At 33.2% G+C, this 16,195-nt stretch overlaps 2 protein-coding genes across 2 annotated transcripts; one reads left to right on the forward strand and one right to left on the reverse strand.

Moving 5' to 3' along the window:
* Positions 1-256: 256 nt before the first annotated feature.
* Positions 257-6,305, forward strand: LOC112756207 (inactive protein kinase SELMODRAFT_444075-like). Its single transcript, XM_025804675.3, has 8 exons — positions 257-728; positions 839-975; positions 3,394-3,488; positions 3,716-4,728; positions 4,887-5,047; positions 5,289-5,368; positions 5,446-5,767; positions 5,844-6,305. Exons 1-8 carry the CDS (start codon positions 509-511, stop codon positions 5,991-5,993), a joined length of 2,178 nt encoding a protein of 725 aa, XP_025660460.1. The 5' UTR covers positions 257-508; the 3' UTR covers positions 5,994-6,305.
* An 11-nt stretch (positions 6,306-6,316) lies between these two features.
* LOC112756208 (protein JINGUBANG-like) lies at positions 6,317-8,656 on the reverse strand. The gene is made up of 3 exons (XM_025804676.3): positions 8,244-8,656; positions 7,416-7,931; positions 6,317-7,248 (listed from the first exon to the last, which is right to left on the reverse strand). Exons 1-3 carry the CDS (start codon positions 8,433-8,435, stop codon positions 6,541-6,543), a joined length of 1,416 nt encoding a protein of 471 aa, XP_025660461.1. The 5' UTR covers positions 8,436-8,656; the 3' UTR covers positions 6,317-6,540.
* Positions 8,657-16,195: the final 7,539 nt, after the last annotated feature.

Consider the following 16,195-nt stretch of genomic DNA (forward strand, 5'->3'; position numbering starts at 1 on the left):
TATATATTAAAATAAATCACTAAAATTAATTATTATATATATTATTTAATTTATTTTTAATATATTTTTATATTTTAATATATATTTTATATTAATGAACAATTTTAATATACACGTATATATCATGATCATTTTATGTACTCGTTGCAACAACTTTTTAATTCGATTTTTATTTTATATTAATTTTTTATTATTCATTTTGCATATTAATATATTTTATTAACTATAATATAGTCTATTAAATTACCTACTATAATTTCCATTTGTCCTACGTCATATGTAATAACTAACTTGAGTTACTCACCTAACCATAGTTAAGAGAGCTGCCAGTTGTAGTAGACATGGATGCTTCACTTTCGTTCGGCTCAAACTTCAATTAATTACTCTCTCTGCATTCTGCAACAACACAACAAAATAATGCAAACGAAACCATCAAGCTAATGGCTAATGTGTTTACGTTACTTTTACTCTCACTCTCATCTCAGACTCTTAAAATCATCGATCGAAAATGATGATGTTCAGAGAGGAAACAATTGGTTCGATTAGCGCGCGTCACAGCACCACCAGCACTGCTGGCACCAGAATTTCAGCATCGGTCAACAAAGTTCTGGTTGCAGTTAAAGCAGAGAAGATAATCTCCAATACGGCACTAGCTTGGGCTCTCACTCATGTTGTTCACTCCTCGGACTCCATCACGCTCCTTGCTGTTTATTCCGTCGAGAAATCTGGTACGCTCTCTCAGCCTTTTATTATTATTATTATTATTATTATTATTATTATTATTATTTGTAATTTGTTCTAACAATTTGATGAACGTGGAGTGGATTTAATTTTTCAGGCAGAAGGTTCTGGAACTTTTCAAGGTTGCGTGGAGATTGTTCTAGCGGAGTAAGTGCTGGAAAGTTGCCGGAGAAAATTTCCGATATATCAGAATCTTGTGCTCAGATGGTGCTTCAGCTGCACAATCAAATTGAGGTAAATAAATTATTCCAAACTTTTTAAATAATAAAATGAAATAACGAAGCTATGCACCTCACGAATTTTGTCCTCGTATTAAATTGGGATTTGCGAGTTATTACTATCGTAAAAAAATTTTTGAATTTAGTGTACGAAAAAGTTACAGTATTATTCCTTTTATTTTTTTTACCTTCAGTTTTGTAGACTTTTACTGTTGTTTTATTTTTTTCACCTGCTCTGTCTTTCAAATCTTTATTACTTAAGCGTAAAGCAAATTAAACAATGGTGTGTTTAGTTTAGCGTTTACATACAAAAATTACGTTTAATCTTTTTGAATATCAGAATTTTTTTGTTTGACTTTTTTTTTTCTTTCTAAAGACAAACATAACTTCTGTGTTTTAACTCTTATTCACTCGAAGTAACAAAGTGTATTTTTTACGTTTACGTTCAATTGTTAAATTAAAAAATAATTGAAAAAATATTTTTTTTTACTAATTTTACTATTCAATTTCATTTGTAATAAAAAATACTAAGAATAATTATCAGAATTTTTGTATTTTTTTCACGGTAATGTTTTATAAATAAATATTTTTTATACTATTATTTTTAGTATTCTTTTATAATAAATTTTAATTTTTTTAATCAATTATTTATTTAATTTTTTTGTTCATAATATATATGTTTTTTTTAATTTATATTTTCTAACGTATATTGTTGTATTTTTGTAATAAAATTTTTAGTACTCATTATTCATATAAACTTTTTAATTATTTTTATTAATACATATTTTTTTATATGAAACTTAGTTAATTTTTATTTAATTTTGTATAATTTTTACTATGTGTTTTTTGAATTAGTATACAATTCTTTTACCGTTGTTATTTTTTCTATAATATAATTTTTTAATTTCATTAGAAATGTCAAGTTAAATGCAAAAAAAATACTAAAAAAGAGTATTGAAAAATTATGACTAAAAAATACTAAATTTTAACAAATAAATTCAAGTTCTTTTAAAAAAATATATATAGTCAAATAGTGTTAAAAAATATATTTTTAAATGATATAAATGAACATTTTTTTGTAATTTTTATCTAAATATAATTTTAAATAATATAATTTAAATAATATTAATTTTATTATAATTTATTTTGATATAAAATTATTAAACATAAATCACATTAATACTAAGTCACTTTGTAAATACTAACTCAGTTATTTATCTCCTATTTTTTTTATTTATCCCATATATAAACACCTATATGTTTCTTTTATTTTATGAATGAAATTATCTTACTTTTTTAAAAAAATACTAACTCACTTTTTATCAAAATAAAATTTATAAAATCAATTTAATACAAATTCTCATTTACAAAATTTTAATTCAAACACACACCTCATCTTCCATAAATTTTCCTTACTAATTTGGTTTTCCATTTTTCTTCCCCCAAAATCATGCATGAATTTGTACCTAAAATATTAATCGATTCTTTAACTCTTACCACTATTGAGAATTAATGCACACACTATTGAGAATGAAACTTAAATTATTAATAGATTCTTTTGCTCTTACCACGTAAAATAGTATATATGGTAGTCTGATCTATGAACAAATATCCTTATATATATATATATATATATATATATATATATATATATATATATATATATATATATATTTTTTTTTTCTCAAATCTTTTTCCCAGTAACGTGTCAGAATAGAGGAAGCTTCAGTTCTGATATTTGCCAAGCTGTACTGCTGTACCAGCTTGACTGTAGTTTGTTTCATTTGCATGTGCTTTGCAAATCTTGCCTTGGTAAACAACATGCATTAATAATTGCACATGCATAAAGTTTTCACGAACTAGACAACAATATTTAATAAAATTAAACAGGAGGCAGCAACTAGCAAGGAGAAAAGCCTATTAGAACTATAAATTTACGCAATTAGCTTAAAAAGGTATTTGGAATGTAGAATTAACTTCAAGGATCATGAAATTAAAGCATGTTAGACATATTCGTAACACAAAAATATTTGATAATCAAAGAAAATTAGCTAAAAACAGTCATAATTTGTCTTATTTAACATTCATTAATTGTTGCGATAATTAATAATATTAAACAAGTCAAGTTCTGACTGTTTCTTTTGTTTTCCTAGCATTACCGTTAGTAACAATGGCGTGGCAACAATAATGTGTAGTAAAAGATGAATAGATTCTTTCAATGATTAGCCATATGCTAGATATCCTTACAAGAGTTCAAAACTTCAAATTACAAAAAAGACACATAAATAATTCCCACAGTGAACCTTTTGGGTACAACTTTACAAGTGACAAATTAGATTGCACACAAGGAGGTGAAACCTTTTCAGTTTTCACTAATCATGTAAATGGATACTAATAAGCATAACATAAGTACTGATGAAATATATAAATGCAGGTTAGGGTGAAGATTAAGGTGGTAACTGGTACTCCAAGTGGTGCTGTAGCAGCTGAAGCCAGATGGAGTGGCTCCCATTGGGTCATACTGGACAAGTAATTTAACATGAAAAATGTATTTCTTTTTTCTAAGCTATTATAGCTCATTTAATTGACTGCTTGCATTGTGTCTCTTCACATACTCACATGCATACCCCTTTAATATTAACAAACCAGCATTTGTTTTCAACTATCAATCATGCAGAGCAACCAAGTAGAACTTTTCAGTGCCTTATGCCAAAATCATACTTTGTTATATAACTTAACCTTATTTTCTGAAACAGGAAGTTAAAGCAAGAGGTAAAGCATTGCATGGATGAACTCAACTGTAGCGTTGTGGTGATGAATGCCTCAAAACCAAAAGTTCTCAGGCTTAACTTAGCATGCTCTGATGAACTCCAAACTCCATTTTTCTCCTCTGCTTCTTCACCGGATATAGCAATTGGAAAGCTCAAAGGCCGCAGATTGAAGCATTCAACCCCAGTGAGTAGCCCTGAAGAACCAGCTACTTCTGCCACTAGAACCATCGGAGTTTACTCAGAGTCAAGTTCTGATTCAATGGCTTCTCTTTTCCAAGTCTATGAGCAAAATCCTCTGTATGAGGGTCAGGGACTGCACGACAAAAGAGCATACAAACCAATCAATGAGCCAAAAGAGTTCAACTTTGATTTGGAAAAGGATTTGGGGACACATTCAATCCCATATGCGTCAAGTGATGATAACAAGGATGTATTTTGGATTCCTCAGAACAGAGTTATCCAAAGAACCAAATCTCCAACTTCCAAAACACTACTTGAGAATTTTATGCACTGTGATCAGGAAATGAAAAGGACAACTAATGAACTTGGGTTTAAACAATCTCAAAGCAGAGTTTACGCTTCCAACATGGGCAACAGAGGTAATGCCACCATTCCTATGGGCAGAACTTCGTGTATACCTCCTCCCTTGTGCTCTCAATGTCAGAACAAAGCACCAGTTTTTGGAAAGCCTCCTAGACAGTTTTCTTACAAGGAGATAGAGGAAGCTACTGATATGTTCTCGCATGCAAATTTTCTAGCTGAAGGTGGATTTGGTGTTGTTCACAAGGGAATTCTCAGAGATGGCCAGGTTGTTGCTGTGAAACAGTTAAAGTTTGGAGGCTCTCAAGCTGATCTTGATTTCTGCAGGGAAGTTCGTGTTTTGAGCTGTGCACAACACAGAAATGTTGTGTTGTTGATAGGATTTTGTGTAGAGGCCAATTTGAGGATATTAGTCTATGAATACATATGCAATGGATCCTTGGACCTTTACTTACATGGTATGCCTCAATTTCATTGGACCCTTACTTACACGGCTATTAGTTCATTTTCCATATTATGAGTTTCTCTTTCAGTTCTTTGCACTTGTATTTGAATGTTCTTCTGAATAATCCAATAAAAAGTTCATATCAAAGTTTATTTCTTTCTATATTGACAGGAGATGGGAATACCCCCTTGGATTGGAACTCACGGTTAAAGATAGCGATTGGAGCTGCAAGAGGATTACGCTACCTTCATGAAGATTGCAGAGTTGGTTGCATAGTGCACAGAGATTTTCGACCCAGAAATATTCTCTTAACGCATGACTTTGAGCCTTTGGTAGCTTAATTACCTGGCCCTTCTGCATTCTGTAGTGTGTGAATTGGTGGAAATTCAGGTGCAGTCGACTTCACATAAAGTTGATAGCTGAGAACCGTTAGATGATTTTACTAGTTTGACTAAATTTTTATCCAATGGCTCTCAGCTATCAACTTCACCTGAAATCGACTGCAGCTGAGTTTTCACCGTATGAATTTTAAGAATAAGTAGCTTTAAACATGATCGTTTCGCATTCACTCAGGTGGCTGATTTCGGGCTTGCTAGATGGCACTCAGAATGGAATATAAATACTGAACAAGATCGAGTTGTAGGAACATCAGGGTAATTATCTCTATTTATACATAATTTCATGTTATATAACACCGTTACGTTGTTAATTTTTGCATAAACCTATACAGGTATCTTGCACCTGAATATCTTGAAGCTGGAAATCTTACATATAAAGTAGATGTATATGCATTTGGCATTGTTTTACTAGAGTTAATAACAGGTCGAAGAATTAGTGAGTTGGAACAATTTAATGGTCACTCGTTTCTTTCTGAATGGTTTCATCCTATACGCATGTTAGAGGCAGATCATATATTGCAAAACGTTCGGTCTCTTAACCCATACTTGGGGTTTGAGACGTCATTGGAATTTAACTTTGAATTACAAGCCATGGCAAGAGCTGCTTCATTGTGTCTACGTCTGGATCCTGATGCCAGACCTCCAATGTCTAAGGTATGCAGAAGGCTTAAACATGTTTTTAGTTTCTTGCAAATTATGGACTGAAAATGCTTCTTATATATACTTGTAGATCCTGAGAGTACTGGAAGGGGGTGATGCAGTTCGTCCTATTGGTTTAGACTTCAATTCAGTTGGTAATAGAAGTGGCCATTTAAGTGGTTTGAGTTCTCACACTCCACATAAAGTTACAATAAGTCATTCTCGTAGGCTATCACATTGATCACATAGAAACATGGTGAAAACTCAGATGCCGTCGAATTCACGTGAAGTTGATAGCTGAAAGTTATTAGATAAAAATTTAGTCAAATCAATCAAATCATCTAATCACTCTCAGTTATCAATTTCACCTTAAATCGACTAGATACCTAAAAACATTCACAGAAGCAAACTTTCACTTATTGGTATAAATGTATAAGGAAAAAGTCAATTGTCAAAGAATTCTTCTCACGTAATGTCCGTGACACTTGTTATTTGTGGTCTTCTCCTCAACATAGTTAATTATTATGGTGAATGAAATGCTTTTTCATCTCAACATCCCCTCTCTTATATATATATATAATTTTTTTTTGGTGTCTTCCTTTATAATATTATGTCTGATATAATACATAATAGTGAGAGAGTAATTCAAAGAGATGAGATGGGGGCATCAAAATATGGGCCGGGCCGGGCCTTTCAAGGCACATCACAAAACAATATACAGTTATACACACTAGTCTAACTGATTCACCAGCGTTCATACACCCAGAGGCCAGAGCAGTTTGTTTCAGTTATTTTCTGTTATTGCTCCGGCACGAAGAAGAGTAGCTACTAACAGATTCAGCAAATGGTATTGAATCTGAATCAGAAAACATACGGTGGTGGCGCTGCTGCTCCTGATTATCACCACCTCCAACATCGGCAACGCTCCAGACCTTTACAGACTTATCCAAGCTCCCACTGTACAACACCCACCGCCTCTCACCACCACGCGCCTTCGCCTCCTTGTCTTCCTCCACCGCCAGACACTTCACTGGACCCTCGTGCCCCGTCAACATCGACACGCACGTGTGGATCGTTCCCTCCTTCTTCCACACGCAGATTGTCTTGTCGGCGGATCCGCTGAAAACTAAGGTTCCGGCAGCGGCGAGGCAAAGGACGGCTAGTTTGTGGCCTTTAAGGACGCCGCCATGGGCGAAGTTGTTGTTACTGTCCCAGAAGTTGACGAGACCGTCGGAGGAGCCACAGTAGAGGGTAGAGAAGGAGGCATCGAGGGTGAGGGCGGTGACGGCGGATTCTTGCTTGAGCAGGGTTTGTGCATTGGTGTGTTTGGTGCACTTGGTGGAGCGGGAGGAGGGAGTTTCCCGCTTCCACATCTTAACGGTTCCATCGGCAGAGCCGGAGAAGACGAGGCCATCAACGCCGCACACCACGGAATTCACCGTGTCTTGGTGAGCCGGGATGGATTCCATGCACCTCTTATCGGAGATGCGCCACACCTGTTATTTTTGTTATTGCATGGGTCACACACAACCAATAAAATAATGACACTTAATAATTAAAAATTATTATTAAATAATAATTTTTAATTATTAATTTTATTGGAAGAAAATTTGACATAAATTTTTATTTAAAATAAAATAATAAGTGGAAAATAAGACATTACCTTTATGCTTCTATCCCATGAAGCTGAATAGAGCAATGTTTTACAATGAGAAAGGCTTAAGGCGGAAACAGCATCAGAATGCTTAATCCAAAGTGCTGAACGATTTTTCCGAACTTCAATGTAGTTACTTGGTTTGAGAGAACTCTTGAGTATATCTTTCAAAGTTGGCAACGTTCCTGCGCGTTTGTGAACATTTGGTGCCTTAGGGTTAACCTTCCAAACACGAATTTTACCATCTTGGTGACCAGTGAAGATTTTATGTCCAGATATTATGATGGCCTTAACCAAACCACTGTTTGATTTGAAGCCACAGAATTCTTGGAGGTTCTTCCACACACGGATGTTCTTGCTCTCGGAGCCAGTGTAAAGGAGGTTACCGGTGGCAGCCAAGGAGTATATGTGTCCCTCCTCCCGGACCAGGGAGCCCAGGAGAGCACTTTGTGCGGTGCTTTCGCCGCCTTGGGAGCATAATTCCTTTGAAAATCGCGAATTTGCGGTTTGGTTCCATGGTGACATCTATCGCCAAAAAGAACAGTAGATAATTGAATACTGTCATAAAATCACTCATTCCAAAAGATTAAACTGATCAAAGAATATAATATAAATTATTATATTTTTATTAAAAACACTTAATCATTTGACGTTGTCATGATTTTTTAGAGATGTGCTATATAGATCAAAAGAAAAAGAAGATTCCTTAATCAAAATTATGTCAATGTTAGATGAAATTAAGTGATAGAATTTTGTTTAAAAGTTTTTTTTATGAAATAATTTAAAATAAATTATATATAGATTTTTTTTCCAAATAGAAAATACGAACACATGTACCATCAATGGGGATCCCTCGCCGCTGAGGCGGCCAGGATCATAGTAAGGGCTCATGGGGGAGGCGGCGGTGTTGGATTGCATGGAGAGCTCATTGTCCGATAAGAAGTCGGCCGAGGGCGTCCGTTCCGAGTGCATTCCCGCCGGGGGACGCGAGACACCGGTGGCTTCTTCCCCATCCCCTCTCATAGCCATTTAAATTTTGTTGATATTTCTACTTTGTTATGGAACTATATATTGTTGTTCCTCATTCACCACTCTATAGGACAAGCACAAAGTTTGTTGTCAATGGTTTGAACTAGCACCGAAAAATTCAATCTGCGGAAAAACAATTGAGGAATGGAGAATTTGAATGGTTGGTTGGCGAAGAGAATTTGCAGGGAAAATGAAGGAATATGCAAATTGCACTACTAATGAAAGCAGAGGGAAGAGAGTAGAAGGTATAAATACATCTCTATATATACACGGTGCATATGAATTGCTCAATAGTGTGCTGCCACGTATGAGAATTTAATATTTAAAAATGGGTTGAAATAACAAGAAATATTAATAATTTTAAATTCCTTGATATTCGGGTTTATTGGGTAAAATATAGGGAAGTGGCAATAATGTGTGGGAATAGTTTGTGTTTTCTATTTTTGGATAGGTGAGTAATGTTTCTTTCTAACTTCCAATATAATAATGTGTTTACAAGTGGAAAATGTTTATTGTTTGTCATGTTATTTTCTGACATGTGATTAACAAAAAGATAATAATATGTTTCAGTGTTTGATTGGTCCAGCAAGGGCTACCTAGATCTTTTTCTTGCTAATGATTATGCAAGAGTATGGTGGTGATCTTAAGTCAACTGTATGTAGTAGCTCTTAATTAATAATTTATAAGTTTAAATTTTCAATCGAGTTTGTGAATAAATTTTTGAGTTGAGATTTATGATTTGTGTTACATATCCGACTTTCATAAATTTAGGACAAGCAACTTATTAAGAAATTATATTTATTTAACCATAACAAGTTATAGATATAAAAAAGATGGTTCATACAAACCGGTTACTGCTCAACTTTTTAGATATGATGCTAATTCATTAAAAATACAATGCAACAAAAGCAAAGATAATATATCTTATTAGCTTTTTGAACTCTAAACTATAAATACTACAAAGTAATAACACACACCTTTTTCTAAAGTTTTATTTGCTTAAACAATTGAAGAGAAGAGACCATTACTAAGCTAGTCTAGCGTCATAGGGTTTCTCTTCTAAGTAAAGTAGTAAACTATCTAAATTCTCATGCAATCTTATCTTTGTTTTAAGCTTAAGTCATATATTAATTAGAAGAGAGTCACTTATATAAAAACGTTTAAAATATTTTAAAAAAAATATTTTTTAATAATTAAAATTTAATATATAATTAATTAAATTGTGTTATTTTTATTAAAGTTAAATCAAACAAATTAATTTGACTAAAATTTAATAAATTAAACTTTGAATTAGTTTAAATTAATATTTTTTTATAAAAAATAACTACAATATTCTCATTATAAAAAATAATAAATTAAAATACTCTTATTATATATATATATATATATATATATATATATATAATAAGAATATTTTTTATATTATAATATTTTTTATAAAAAAAATATTTTAGATTAGTTTAAAATTTGGTTCATCAATTTTTTGTCAAATCGATTTGTCCAATCTAATTATAATAAAAATAATACGATTTAATCGATTACGTATATAAAATTTTAATTATTAAAAAATATCTTAAAAAAAACACATTTTAAATATTTTTATGCTTAATTAGAAACGTTAACGTTTAAATTAGTTACTTTTCTCTAGTTGCATGCTCTCTCCCAGCCACATAAACAGTTTCACACATTATTTGAGAACAAATGCATTATCATTATTGCGTTACTACATATAGTCATATATACAAACTTCCGGAGATGGGTGTTGAGTTGGATTCTATATTCTAACTCTTTACATTTTTACCAACTGTTTCCTTATGATTGGTTGAGAAAAAAAAAAGGCACGTCAATATTTGATGTGAAATAAATTAGATCTTATTTAACTTGATTCCATATCTTATAATAATTAAAGAATTTAATTTTAATATATCGTAAAAAAATTATATAATCATCAACTCAGATTAATATGTTTAAATAATTTTTTAATTAATAAATAAAAAATTATTTTTATTAATACAATAATATATAATTTGTTGTTTATATAAAATTATTTTAATACAGAAAAATTCTTTGCTATATGTGAAAATTAGTAAAGCTAATTTTAGAAAATATATAAATAAATAATAACTAAATAAAATGAGAGGTAATAAACAATCTTAATTTATAACCTTAGAATTTTAGTGGTCGAAAAAGAGAAGAATTATATACCTCTAATTGACGGATGGTTCATATTGAAGAGACTCACCTATAAATTGAGTTTTTCTTTAATTCATTTCAATCAAGTCATCCAAAGAGAATAACATAATATTTCTTTGAGTAGTTTTCTTCTATATATATAGAGAGAAGTGTGTTCTCCTTTTGTCAAGAGAGAGTGTTATTGTAGTCTCCTTGTGAGAGAGAGAAGTAGTAATTCTCAAAGAAAGTTATTCAATTGTTTCCATATTTTATACAAATTTCTAATTTTTCATCTCTATATTTTGCTGTGTCATTTGTCTGGTACCTAACAGTGGTATCAGAGCCAAAGGTTGCTGATTAATATATTTTTTTTTTCTTCGCTGCGAGTTACCGTCTAAAAAAAATGGCAGCAAAGTATGAAATTCCGAAATTCAGTGGGAGTAATTTTTCCTTATGGAAATTGAAGATAAAAGCCATTATGAGAAAAGACAATTGCGTGACAGCAATTGAAGGTAGACCCACTGGAATTACAGATGAAAAATGGAAGGAGATGGACAACAATGCTGTTGCAAACTTACACTTGGCACTAGCTGATTCAGTTTTATCAAGTGTAGCAGAGAAAAAGACAGCAAAGAAAATTTGGGATGCTCTCACCAAATTATATGAAGTCAAGTCACTTCACAACAAGATATTCTTGAAGAGAAGACTTTATACTCTTCGAATGAGTGAATCCACATCGGCAACGGATCACATCAACAATCTAAATACGCTATTTTCCCAACTCTCATCGTTGGAATATACCATAGCGGAAAACGAACGTGCAGAGCTCTTACTTCAAAGTCTACCAGATTCATATGATCAGCTTATCATTAACTTAACTAATAATGTTTTGACTGATTATCTTTCTTTTGATGACATGGCTGCTGCGGTTCTTGAAGAAGAATCTAGGCGCAAGAATAAGGAAGATAGATTAGAAAGCTCAAAACAAGCAGAGGCTTTGTTGATGACAAGAGGAAGATCAATGGAGCGTGGTTCCAGTGGGAGTCAAAGTAGACCAAAGTCACAAAGTAAGAAGCAGATCAAATGCTACAATTGTGGTCAGAGAGGGCACTTCAAGAAAGATTGTTGGAATAAGAAGAGTATAGAGAAGGTTACAGAAGGATCAAGTTCTCAAGGATGTGTTGCGAGTACCTCTGATGATGGAGAAATCCTGTATGGCGAAGCAACAATTGGTTCTAAAGGCAGCAAACAGCTAACTGATGTTTGGATTGTTGATTCAGGAGCAACATGGCACATGACTCCTCATCGTGATTGGTTTTGTACATATGAACCTGTCTTAGAAGGATCTGTGTTTATGGGAAACGATCATGCCTTAGAAATTGTTGGAATAGGTACTGTCAAAATAAAAATGTTTGATGGTTCTATTCGTTCACTTCAAGGGGTAAGACATGTGAAGGGCTTGAAGAAGAACTTGTTGTCGATTGGGCAACTGGATGAACTTGGCTGCAAGACCCATATTGAAGGTGGGATCTTGAAAGTTGTTAAAGGAGCTCTTGTGGTAATAAAAGCAGAAAAGATTGCAGCAAATCTATATATGCTTGTGGGAGATACTTTGCAAGAAGCAGAGGCATCAGTTGCTTCAACAAGCCAAGAAGAAATGACGATGATATGGCATTGCAAACTAGGCCACATGTCAGAACGAGGCTTGAAGATTCTTGTAGAACGTAATCTCATTCCCGGGCTCAAATCGGTAAACTTACCATTTTGTAAGCACTGCGTTACAAGCAAACAACATAGATTGACGTTTGGTAGATCAACTGCTCGGAGCAAGCACATATTGGAGTTGATTCATTCTGATGTGTGGGAATCACCGGAGATGTCCCTAGGAGGAGCAAAATATCTTGTATCATTTATTGATGATTACTCTAGGAGGCTATGGGTGTACCCGATCAAGAAAAAGTCAGACGTGTTTGCGATGTTCAAAGAGTTCAAAGCAAAGTTAGAACTTGAATCTGGAAAGAAGATCAAGTGTTTAAGGAAATGGAGGAGAATATGTTGATGGTGATTTTCTAACATTTTGCAAGCAAGCAGGTATTCAACGACAATTCACAGTTGCATATACGCCTCAGCAAAATGGTGTAGCAGAGCGAATGAATAGGACTCTCCTAGAAAGAGCACGAGCTATGTTGCAAACTGCAGGTTTAGCCAAGTCTTTTTGGGCAGAAGCTGTTAAAACCGCCTGTTATGTGATAAATCGGTCACCATCAACCACAATTGGGTTGAAGACACCAATGGAGATGTGGCAAGGTAAGCCACCTAATTATTCTTCTTTACATATATTTGGTTGTCCTGTGTACGTAATGTACAATTCCCAGGAAAGAACAAAGCTGGACCCAAAGTCTAGAAAATGTATATTCTTGGGTTATACTGACGGAGTTAAGGGGTATCGCCTGTGGGATCCCACTGCCCGCAAGGTAGTTGTCAGTAGAGATGTGATATTTGCAGAAGATGAATTGCAAAAAGAACAAGAAAATGACAGCACTATTAAAGAGATAACCACTGTTCAAATAGATGAAAAATGCAGAGAAGGTGATCTTTCTGAAGCAGAACCACAGCACGAAGAACAAGAAGCAGAGGCTAATGACATAGAAGTTCGTCGATCCACTCGACAAAGAAGAACACCATCATGGCACTCAAATTATGTTTTGACAAACCATGATGCATATTGTCTTTTGACAGAAGATGGAGAGCCAACAACTTTTATGGAGGCTATGCGCAATCCAGACGCTTCTATGTGGATGACAGCAATGCAAGAAGAAATTGAGGCATTACATATGAACCATACCTGGAAACTTGTTGAACTTCCAGCAGGTCGGAAAGCCATTGGTAACAAATGGGTTTACAAGATCAAACGAGATAGTAATGATCAGGTGGAACGATATCGTGCAAGATTGGTTGTCAAGGGATATGCTCAGAAAGAAGGTATTGACTTCAATGAAATATTTTCTCCGGTGGTGAGACTAACTACTATTAGAGTAGTTTTGGCTATGTGTGCTGCATTTGATTTACATCTAGAGCAATTAGATGTAAAGACTGCTTTTCTTCATGGAGAACTTGAAGAAGAGATATATATGCTCCAACCAGAAGGTTTTGAAGAACAAGGAAAAGAAAACTTGGTTTGCAGGTTAACTAAATCTCTGTACGGTCTAAAGCAGGCGCCAAGGTGTTGGTACAAGAGATTTGATTCTTTCATTATTAGCCTTGGATACAACAGACTTAGTTCAGATCATTGTACTTATTACAAGAGGTCTGGTGATAATGATTTCATCATTCTACTGTTGTATGTGGATGACATGTTGGTGGTAGGTCCCAACAAAGATCAAATCCAAGAATTGAAGGCACAGTTGGCTAGGGAGTTTGATATGAAAGACTTGGGACCAGCAAACAAGATTTTAGGGATGCAAATTCACCGAGACAAAAAAGATAGGAAGATTTGGCTATCGCAAAAGAATTATTTGAAGAAAATCTTGCAACGCTTCAATATGCAAGAATGTAAGCCAATTTCAACCCCACTTCCTATGAATTTCAAATTATCCTCAAGTATGTGCCCTAGTAGTGAAGCAGAGAGGATGGAAATGTCTCGAGTACCGTATGCATCAGCGGTGGGAAGCCTTATGTATGCCATGATCTGTACAAGGCCAGATATTGCTCAAGCAGTTGCGGTGGTAAGTCGATTTATGGCAGATCCGGGTAAAGAGCATTGGAATGTTGTTAAGAGGATCTTGAGATACATCAAAGGAACCTCAAATGTTGCATTATGTTTGGAGGATCAGAATTCATTGTCAATGGATATGTCGACTCAGACTTTGCAGGTGATCTTGATAAACGAAAATCTACTACAGGCTATGTGTTTACACTTGCAGGAGGAGCTGTGAGCTGGCTATCTAAATTACAGACTGTTGTAGCTTTATCTACTACAGAAGCTAAATATATGGCAGCTACACAAGCATGCAAGGAAGCTATTTGGATCCAAAGGTTGATAGAAGAACTCGGGCACAAACAACAGAAGATTTCTGTGTATTGTGATAGTCAGAGTGCCTTGCACATTGCAAGGAATCCTGCCTTTCATTCAAGAACAAAACACATTGGAGTACAATATCACTTTGTTCGGAAAGTAGTAGAAGAAGGAAGTGTTGATATGCAGAAGATTCACACTAAAGATAACCTAGCAGATGCCATGACAAAACCAATCAACACAGAAAAGTTTGAATGGTGTAGATCCTCATACGGCCTATGGAATACATGAGCAACATGAATTTTAAAAATTTATCAAAATTAGCTTTAAGTGGGAGATTGTGAAAATTAGTAAAGCTAATTTTAGAAAATATATAAATAAATAATAACTAAATAAAATGAGAGGTAATAAACAATCTTAATTTATAACCTTAGAATTTTAGTGGTTGAAAAAGAGAAGAATTATATACCTCTAATTGACGGATGGTTCATATTGAAGAGACTCACCTATAAATTGAGTTTTTCTTTAATTCATTTCAATCAAGTCATCCAAAGAGAATAACATAATATTTCTTTGAGTAGTTTTCTTCTATATATATAGAGAGAAGTGTGTTCTCCTTTTGTCAAGAGAGAGTGTTATTGTAGTCTCCTTGTGAGAGAGAGAAGTAGTAATTCTCAAAGAAAGTTATTCAATTGTTTCCATATTTTATACAAATTTCTAATTTTTCATCTCTATATTTTGCTGTGTCATTTGTCTGGTACCTAACACTATATAGGACTAGAAGAGTGTCCTTTCGGCGAGAGGAAGCTTCTTGAAAGTACTAACATGGTTTTATTCATTGAAAGTTAATGAATTATGGAGTTTGGGTCTATATAAGGTAGGGGCGGTGAGAATTATACATTCCTCAAATGTTACTTCACTAGCTTGTAGTAGTTACATTTTCTCTTTGTAGATGAACAAGATATGCCATTAAAAAATATTGGAGTTTCTAGTTCTTGTATCCATTTCCATTTCCAACATAACTTCATTCCGTTAATGATGAGAACTTCACATGGAGCACTCTTGTGGTTCTTTCTTTCTATTATATTACTCCTATAGTTTTGCTTCAAATACAAGCTATTAAAAATTCAAAGATGGAAAAAAGAAAAATAGACAATAATATGATTAGTTTGGTAAAATTTTTATTTTTTTAAAGTATTTTATAAAAGTTAATTTTTAATAGATAATTTTTTAAAGTTATAGTAGCTCTATTTAATAAATTAAATTAAAAATAATTTTAATAAGTACAAGTAATAATAAATGTGTTTAATAAAATAATTTCAAAAAATTAAAAATATTATAATAAAAATTAATGTAATAGTTAAATTTAAATGTTAATTAATGTATGAGATTATATGTTTTTTTTTTTTAATTTTGATAAGCACAAATTAATTTTAAATTTTTTTAGGTACGTTTAAAAGCATTTCTAACTCTTAAAAGATGTAAATATAAACACATGAATTTTTAATTTATCAAACACAAATATAAATACTTTTTCAAAAAATTTTACCAAACCAAACATAAATTATATCAT

Source organism: Arachis hypogaea, chromosome 6 (genome assembly GCF_003086295.3).
Source record: "Arachis hypogaea cultivar Tifrunner chromosome 6, arahy.Tifrunner.gnm2.J5K5, whole genome shotgun sequence".
In the NCBI taxonomy this organism is placed as follows: Eukaryota; Viridiplantae; Streptophyta; class Magnoliopsida; order Fabales; family Fabaceae; genus Arachis; species Arachis hypogaea.